This window comes from Myxocyprinus asiaticus, chromosome 34 (genome assembly GCF_019703515.2).
Source record: "Myxocyprinus asiaticus isolate MX2 ecotype Aquarium Trade chromosome 34, UBuf_Myxa_2, whole genome shotgun sequence".
NCBI classification, from domain to species: domain Eukaryota; kingdom Metazoa; phylum Chordata; class Actinopteri; order Cypriniformes; family Catostomidae; genus Myxocyprinus; species Myxocyprinus asiaticus.
In genome coordinates this window covers 26,008,429-26,018,241 of record NC_059377.1, presented here as the reverse complement: position 1 = coordinate 26,018,241, position 9,813 = coordinate 26,008,429, and the positions used below count along the sequence as shown (strand labels likewise).

The window sequence follows — 9,813 nt, the reverse complement described above, 5'->3', positions numbered from 1 at the left end:
AGTGGAAGGAAAAAGTGTGGAAGAAAAAGATGCACAACCAACCGAGAGAACCGCAGCCTTATGACTGTCCAGCAAAATCGATTCAAGAATTTGGGTGAACTTCACAAGGAATGGACTGAAGCTGGGGTCAAGGCATCAAGAGCCACCACACACAGACATGTCAAGGAATTTGGCTACAGTTGTCGTATTCCTCTTGTTAAGCCACTCCTGAACCACAGACAATGTCAGGGGCGTCTTACCTGGGCTAAGGAGAAGAAGAACTGGACTGTTGCCCAGTGTTCCAAAGTCCTCTTTTCAGATGAGAGCAAGTTTTGTATTTCATTTGGAAACCAAGGTCCTAGAGTCTGGAGAAAGGGTGGAGAAGCTCATAGCCCAAGTTGCTTGAAGTCTAGTGTTAAGTTTCCACAGTCTGTGATGATTTGGGGTGCAATGTCATCTGCTGGTGTTGGTCCATTGTGTTTTTTGAAAACCAAAGTCACTGCACCCGTTTACCAAGAAATTTTGGAGCACTTCAGGCTTCCTTCTGCTGACCAGCTTTTTAAAGATGCTGATTTCATTTTCCAACAGGATTTGGCACCTGCCCACACTGCCAAAAGCACCAAAAGTTGGTTAAATGACCATGGTGTTGGTGTGCTTGACTGGCCAGCAAACTCACCAGACCTGAACCCCATAGAGAATCTATGGGGTATTGTCAAGAGGAAAATGAGAAACAAGAGACCAAAAAATGCAGATGAGCTGAAGGCCACTGTCAAAGAAACCTGGGCTTCCATACCACCTCAGCAGTGCCACAAACTGATCACCTCCATGCCACGCCGAATTGAGGCAGTAATTAAAGCAAAAGGAGCCCCTACCAAGTATTGAGTACATATACAGTAAATGAACATACTTTCCAGAAGGCCAACAATTCACTAAAAATGTTTTTTTTATTGGTCTTATGATGTATTCTAATTTTTTGAGATAGTGAATTGGTGGGTTTTTGTTAAATGTGAGCCAAAATCATCACAATTAAAAGAACCAAAGACTTAAACTACTTCAGTCTGTGTGCATTGAATTTATTTAATACACGAGTTTCACAATTTGAGTTGAATTGCTGAAATAAATGAACTTTTCCATGACATTCTAATTTATTGAGATGCACCTGTATATATATTTTGAAATCCTGAGTTGGAGAACTTTTAGTGTCAGGATGATTTCAAGTGCAAATCTTTGTTGTAAAATCCACTTATGCTCCGTGGCGATTAGAGTTATTGCAGAACAATTAAATACCAGCCTCTATATTTAATGCCAGCAATGTATGCTGTGAAAATGTCAGAGTGGAGGAGTTAACATTCATGCTTAAAGGAATAGTTCACCCAAAAATGAAAATTTGCTGATAATTTATTCACCCTCAGGCCATCCAAGATGTATCTGAGTTTTTTATTTCATCAAATCAGAATTTAAGATTTTTAGGATTTCATTTCAGGCCTCCTCCTCTAAACAATGCAAATGAATGTCCTCCATTTTTTGATGGTCCAAAATACATATTTAGGGTGCATCAAAATAATGCACACGACCCATTTTTGGGTGAACTATTCCTTTAATGAATGCAATGAAACTCCGTTAAGTGAAATGCCTTTTTATTTTTTTTTATTATTTTTTTTTATTAGATTAGCCTAAGTGTGTGTCTGACTGGGCACTATTGACCTGCTGACTGAGCATACTGGGAGTGAAGATGAATGTAAACAGGTGTCCCTATTATTTTAAGAATACAGATCCCATCTGCATCATATCCTCATATTCATGTTGGGAAATTAAACAATGGCTCTGCATTAAAGGAAGGCAAATAAAGGAAATTACTTTGTACTTGAGGGGGATGGCAGTGTTTTCTGATCAGTCCCAGCAGTGCCACACTCAGCCTTATTAACCAAGCACATTTAATTAAACAAGCTGCTTATTATACAAAGCCATTTGAATTACCACGGAGTACATCTGCTTTGAACACATAATGAATACCATATCAGACAATGTGTCTTATTGTCACGCTGCTCCACACAGTGGAGAGAATACTAAAGCACAAATGCACGTGATCTGTCTGAACTAATACATATATAAACCAGTTATACAGCTGATCCTATATTTAAAACCTATATTTTAATGTTGTTTTTTTTTTTTACTATTATTAAATGTTTTGTTTTGTAAAGAAATATACACTCACTAAGCACTTTATTAGGAACACCTGTACACCTACTGTACTTATTCATGCGATTATCTAATCAGTCAATCGTGTGACAGCAGTGTAATGCATAAAATCATGCAGATATGGGTCAGGAGCTTCAGTTAATGTTCACATCAACCATCAGAATGGGGAAAAAGTGTGATCTCAGTGGTTTCAACAGTGGCATGATTGTTGGTGCTAGACGGGCTGGTCGGAGTATTTCTGTAACTGCTGATCTCCTGCGATTTTCACACACAACAGTCATTAGAATTTACTTTAATGTTGCCAAAAACAAAAAATATCAGTGAGCAGCAGTTCTGCGGACAGAGACACCTTGTTGATGAGAGAGGTCAGTGGAGAATGACCAGACTGGTTTGAGCTGACAGAAAGGATACGGTAACTCTGTACAATTGTAGTGAGCAGAATACCATCTCAGAAGTAGATTTCATACAAAGAGTTAAGATGAGCACTGGCAGTTGAAAGCATTACAAAAGAATAAATAAATAAAAAATCGACTCACAGTTTTTCTTTGAAAGACTTGCTTACAATACAGAGTTCTAAATATTGCTTAAATAAAATATTTTATTGTTCTATTCTTAAAATTTCTAGCACAGGCCTGTTTGATTAGACCTCACTCTTTTCTTATTAACGAGATCATATTTGGCATTGTACATTTATAATGCCAAAGGAGGATGGGCTCCCCCAGAGTTTGGTTCCTCTCAAGGTTTTTCTCCCTCCACTACCTAAACATCTAGGGAGTTTTTTGCTTTGCTTTTGGCATTCTCATTAGGATATTGGGTTTAAAAAAACTAAGGGTATGATTTTCTGTAAATATGCTTAGAAAAAATATGTATTGAGGAAAGCGCTATACAAATATAATTGACTTGGCTTGACTCGGTGGACTAAAAAGCAGCATATACAAACATAATTCCTGATTTTTATTTTTTTTATTTTAGGCATCTAGGTCAGCACCTGTATGCTCTATCCTAATTACTTTGATCATGATGGCTCATCAAGTACTTTGGCTATTATAGAAGACACACATTACACTGTCACACAATCTGAAGAGGTGAGTAAAAACTGAATCTAATTTAAAAATCACCATGCAGTTTTCAGTCCCGTATGGACAATTCAGGGGACTTATTTATGTATTATATAAATTCTGATGATATTAAAAATTGCAACAATAATAAAAGTATATAATATGATTATATTTAAATATATTATTATATTATTTTATTTATTGCATTATATAAAACATTATGGGAACATATGGGTAAATTTAAATGATATGTTGAAATAAAACTGAAATAAAAGTTTACTTCCCTTTCATCCAGACTATATTATGCAGTTACTGGAATATATGACAATGTATTTCCTATATTCCAGCCTGATTTGATAGGCTGCTGTGACATTTAATAGCAGATCAAAGCTAATTAGTGTGTGATTCTCTATGGAGCCTGCAGAGGGCAGTCAAACATTGATGGTGGTCAGTTTTTTGGGGTGCTTGGGTGTAACAGGATAACACAGAGCAGTGTCATTTAAAAATTAGTGTCTGGAAACCTCATACTGTAAAAAAGTGCAGGGTTCTCATGGTCATGGAAAACATGGGAATGTCAGGGAATTTTCTATAGTGAATATACAGTACTGTGCAAAGGTCTTAGGCACATAATATGTTTCACAAAAACATTTGTCTTAAGATGGTTATTTATATCTTCAGCTTTAGTGTGTCAGTAAGAAATATACATTTTATACTCCCAAACATTCCTTTTGCAAATAGAATAGAACAGAAGAACAGGGAGCCCTGCAACAGATGGCATGGCTCTCACAGAGCCCCCCACTGAACATCGGGTCAGTCTGGGATTACATGAAGAGACAGAAGTAATTGAGACAGCCAAAATAGATAGAAGAACTGTGGTGAATTCTCCAAGAAGCTTGGTACATCCTATCTGCCAACAACCAAGAAAAACTGTCCAGGTGTACCTAGAAGAACTGGTGCTGTTTTGAAGGCAAAAGTGTTCACACCAAATATTGATTTTAGCTCTTTTTCTCTTTACTGGACTTTGTATGACGTTAATTGATTAATGAAAACTATTTATGTCATTATTTTTTAAGAAATCCTCACTTTGAAAGTTTTTCACAAGTGCCTAAAACTTTTGCACATTAATGTAAATTTTTCTAGTTTTGCTCTGCTCTAAAATATCTAATCTCCAAGACATTGCTCTTGTGTAAAGTAAAACTTTCTCACAAGACATAGTGATATTCTATTTGTGAGCAAATCGTTCTTTTGAGTCTGTAAAATGGTCGAAATGGTTCACAAATCAAATGGGTCTAAATTATTTAATAGCTGATTGTCTAAATTAAAACGATTTAAAAATCTTCATTTCCAGTAATCAGAATTGCCTGGAAAGGTCATGGAAATTTATTGGTCAAAAAGGATGGAAATCCTGAAAGTAGATATGTGCAATTTTCCTTTTAAGAAGAGCACCTTATCTGACCCGACTGTTTAAATTTATATTTGTTTGTGTAACCTAATATATTCAGGTTGATTCAGTCATACTCATAATATTTCTCATAATATTTCTCATAATATTTTGAATATAATATCATAATATTTTTGACTTGAATAAAACCCAGTTAATTTAGATGTTATTGCATGAAGTACATTTTTAGGTTAATTGACAAAACATTTTCACATTGCAGATTTCACATTCACAGAACTGACACTCATTAAATTTGCAATATATTTTGTATTGCTTTATGTTCCATTGTGATTCCTGCTCTCCACCTAATACACCTGCAGTCATCATCAAATATATGTGACCAATAAACTGGCGATAACATCTTTTAATACTTTAGACTCAGTGGCTCTCTGTTTCTCCAATTATTCTAGAAGTCCAGGAGGAGGAAGAGCAGATGGACAGATAACCTGGATGAAAGACATTTTGATATCCAGTAAAGACAGACAAAAATCCACACACGCATATGTGTACATTCATGTAAAGAACTCAAGCAAGGATAGCATCCATGAAAAACCACGACAACACACGGCTTGCAAGTTGTTAATGAAAGACACATTGTTCGCTCTTCTTCATCACCGCAAAAACAGAACACACGAAAAGCGCACAGAGGTCACAGGATTCAGAGGCTGTTTCAATGGAATGGATCATATAAATGTGATATACTGTAGGGCTAAAGAAAATGTCAAAATCTTTTGTGGGTATTTTTGCAATTTTTTGCAAATTTTGCAATTTGTGGACACAAAGAGCCTGAATAAAAAAGACTTAAAAAAAAAAAAACCACAAGAACACTTTTTTTGGTGAATGGAGAAATTCATAAAATGTAGAAATGAATGCGACATCATGTAAAACAGTACAACAGTTTTTGGGGAAAATCAAATAAATGTGAGACATTGACTGTGTTTACAAAGGCAAATTTGTATCTATTATGTGCACATCCTTTAATTGCCATGGCAAGGATAAGTTCACAATGAAATTCTTAACATTTTAAGACATGTCATGTGAGAAACAAGTAAATCTGACATCTATGATACCCAATGTAAGAATTTATTATGCCAATTTAATTTTTTTAGCAAAACTGTACATAATTGGCCCTGGATTCATGTTATGCTTGAATCCAGAATGGGCAAACGTAGAAACACATAGATTTTTTTTTTGTTTTTGTATTCAGCTCAAGTTATCAGGCACTTTTCTTAGCCACTGCACTTCTAAGCCTCTTTACTTCCTCAGTAATCCTAGATACAATTTAGCTGCAATTTTTTAACATTTTGTTATGAATGTATCACTATTGAAATGTTTTAATAAAAAGAATAAGGGAATGCACATGAAATTGTGAGCCAGTTAATTAGTTTTTATGTGTTGTTACAAATTCTAAATAAATATTTTGTAATACACTGTTGTCTTAACTATTGTGTTGTTTTATCATTGGGGTCACACAGATATCACAATACATAAAAAAGCAGAAACACAAAGCGATTATAATTTGTTCTTAAGTGAAAATTAACTCTACTTTCTAGATAAAGTCTAATGTTAAACTGGTTCAGATGAATGCAAGGCCTTTAGATAATCAAAAAGGGGGAATCTACAATGGATCTACAAAATGCCCAGATAGTCAAATTTTCAAAATATTTTCAAGACAATTAGAAAATAATAGAATAAAATAGATGTTAATATTTTATATTTCACATATCAAAGCGATAATGCAACAAATCAGAACAAATATAGAACAGGATTAATTACTTTCACACTGAAATTTCATGAGACACAACTGGCTGTCAAAAACATATTGAGCAACACATAACAAATAAGATACACATATCCAACACAAAACCTAAGTCTTTTCTCAGGCACTTATTGAGCCTAAATAGGTCAAGGTCAAGGTCAATTTATTTCTAAAGCACATTTAAAAACAACAAGTGTATACCAAAGTGCTGAACATAAACAATTAAAACAAAGAACGTAGACATAGATTAATACAAGATACAAGGACAAGCAATAAAACAAATCGCTATTACTCAGAAGCCAAGGAATACAGATAAGTGTAACGAAGCTCAGCAGGCAGTGACAAAGACGATGATGATGATGATGTGTGATGAACCCAAGTGCAGTTTATTATAAATCGTGATATCCAGAAACCCTAACTCTAAACGTGAACAAAACATAAACATGTACAGTAAACTTGACTATAACTTGACTTGACACAAACTTGACTTGACATAAACTTGAGCAATCCAACAAAGTTACATTCACAAAAATAAACAAGAACTTGACATAACATAAACATGACATATTCCCCCCAATAGGGGTGGCCCCAATGGGAGCTGGGGGGGGGGGGGTTTGTGGCTTGGCAAAACAGGGCGTGGAGCATGGGATCAGGGCAAAGTCTGTGGAAGGTGGAGCCATGAGAGACTCGAGGAGCGGAGCCATGGAAGGCGGAGCTGTGAGAGACTTGAAGGGCGACACCAGGGAACTTGGTACCCGGAGAGTAGCTGATGGCTCGAAGGGCCAGGGTGGAGCTGGAGGTACGGAGGACCAAGGTGGCGCCGGAGGCTCGGAGGAGCAAGGCGGAGCTGGGGGATCGGAAGACTGAGGCAGAGCCGGTGGGGCTGAGGACCAAGGCGGAGCCGTAGGGATGGAGGTCCCCGGTGGAGCTGATGGATTGGAGAGATGAGGCGTAGCCAGAGGATCGGAGATCCAAGGTGGAGTCAGGTGACCGACAGACCAAGGAGGAGCTGGAGGGACCCGGTAAAGCCGACAGGCTGAAGGACCGCAGTGGAGCCGAGGGAACGTAGAGCCGAGGTGATGTCGAAGGGATCGACAGGCCAAGGCGGAGTACAGGGCTTGGAGGGTCAAGATGGGGTCAGAGGGTCAAAAGTTCCCCTTGCCTGATCAGGAGAACTAAGGATGGGCACAAGGGTGGGAACCAATTCCAGCTCAAATAGCCCAGTGAGAGATGGCTCTGGAACGAATGAAGCCTGCAGCGCTGGTTCGTTGGCCAGAGATGAGCCTGAGACCTTGCATGGAGCAGACTGAAGCTTGGCTGTGACGTGGCATGGAGCACACTGAGGCATGGCTGTGACATGGCATGGAGCAGGCTCAGGCGTGGCTGTGACATGGCATGGAGCAGGCACAGGCGTGGCTGTGACATGGCATGGAGCAGGTTCAGGCGTGGCTGTGACATGGCATGGGGCAGACTCAGGATCCGGGGCAAAAGATGGCGCTAGCTCAGTGACCATGACGTGGAACTCTAGCTCGGCATCCGCCTCCTCCACAGTGAACGTGGAACCAATAATCTGCAGGGCGAGGTCGATATATTGAGCCAGGCTGTGGGTACTCTGACCACCTGGCATCAGCAAAGAAATAGACTCAATCAGTCCAAAACGAAAAATGTCTTTGAGGGCAACCTCATTAAAGTCCACCTGGCATGCCAGAGCGCAAAAGTCCTCCACGTAATCCTCCAGGGGACGATTCCCCTGATGAAGTCGAAGAAGCTGGATTACTGGGTTCATATTGCGTCGGTCAGGTATTCTGTAACGAAGCTCAGCAAGCAATGACAAAGATGATGATGATGATGATGTGCGATGAACCCAAGTGCAGTTTATTATAAATCGTAATATCCAGAAACCCTAACTCTAAATGTGAACAAAACATAAACACATAAACTTGACTATAACTTGACTTGACATAAACTTGACTTGACATAAACTTGAGCAATCCAACAAAGTTACATTCACAAACATAAACATGAACTTGACATAGCATAAATATGACAATAAGTCTTAAGAAGTGATTTAAAATATCAGTAGAAGGAGCTGACCTAATGTCCAAAGGTAAATTATTCCATAATCTGGGGCCGACTACAGAGAAAGCACGATCTCCTCTGGACTTCATGCGAGAGCGTGGTATATATAGGAGAAGTTTGTCAGATGATCTGAGACTCCTGGAGGAATGATGATGGATAAGGAGGTCTGAAACATAAAGTGGGGCTAAGCCATTTATATCTTTAAAAACATACAACAATACCTTAAAATCAATCCTGTATTTGACAACTAACCAGTGAAGAGAAGCTAGAACAGGTGTTATACTTTCATTCTTCCTAGTTCCAGTTAGTAGACTTGACTAAGACCCGTATACAAAACATAACAATAATCAAGCCGGAAAGAGAAGAAAGCATGGATAACTATCTCCAAGTCTTTAAATTAAGTTGGTTAAAGCTACTTTTCACCACCGCACTAATTTGTTTTTCCAGAAGCACACCCAGGTTTTTCACAAAGGGGTAAATAGACACACAACTTACGTCATTTTAGTAGTACACCCAAATGACAATAGCCAAATCATCCTGTTCATGTGTTAAAATTGCTATAGTTTACTTCAATGTTGTTTCTTCATCAAATAGCAATGTCAAATGTAAATCAAATCAATCCCTGACACATCAGAGCCACCTTGAGTAAGAAATAGCATGTATAATATGTATGTACACACATATGGAGTACTGATAATTCACCATTGTCACACAGAAAATCAACGTGATACAGTATTTATTTGTATGAATATAGTACTCATTTGTCTTGTAATAAAAAAAATAGATATCATGTGATTGTAAACTTATATAGATATGAAATAATCATAAAATAATATAGTTTATGGAAGTCCAAAAAACAAAACAAAACAACACACATTATCTATATGCCTATATATGCCTAGGGTCTCTAATGACTCTATACACTTTTGGTACTTCAACTTAAAAAAAAATAAAAAATTGTGCAATTTTGACATTTAATTTGTGTTACACTATTTATAAGAGAGAGAATGAGGAACACTAAAGAGGTGTGGGTACAACTAAAAAAATGGATGAGGTACAGGGGGAGGAATGAGGTCCTGGGTTTCTAAAGACGTTTAAGAGTTAACATGTTTTCAGCTAGATAAAATCACTTACTAACCTTTTCTGTATAAGTTAAATATAGGTTCCTGTAGCTCAAATGGTAAACCATGGTGCTAGCAACACCAAGATCATGGGTTAAATTCCCAGGGAACACAAAAACACTGATAAAATGCATACCTTGAATGCACTGTAAGTTGTGGATAAAAACGTCTGCAAAA

At 37.6% G+C, this 9,813-nt stretch overlaps 1 protein-coding gene across 1 annotated transcript; it reads right to left on the bottom strand.

Annotated features, from left to right (window-relative positions):
* Positions 1-7,050: 7,050 nt before the first annotated feature.
* LOC127425358 (uncharacterized) lies at positions 7,051-8,586 on the bottom strand. The gene is made up of 2 exons (XM_051671280.1): positions 8,531-8,586; positions 7,051-8,345 (listed from the first exon to the last, which is right to left on the bottom strand). Exon 2 carries the CDS (start codon positions 8,220-8,222, stop codon positions 7,563-7,565), a length of 660 nt encoding a protein of 219 aa, XP_051527240.1. The 5' UTR covers positions 8,223-8,345; positions 8,531-8,586; the 3' UTR covers positions 7,051-7,562.
* Between the last annotated feature and the right edge of the window lie 1,227 nt (positions 8,587-9,813).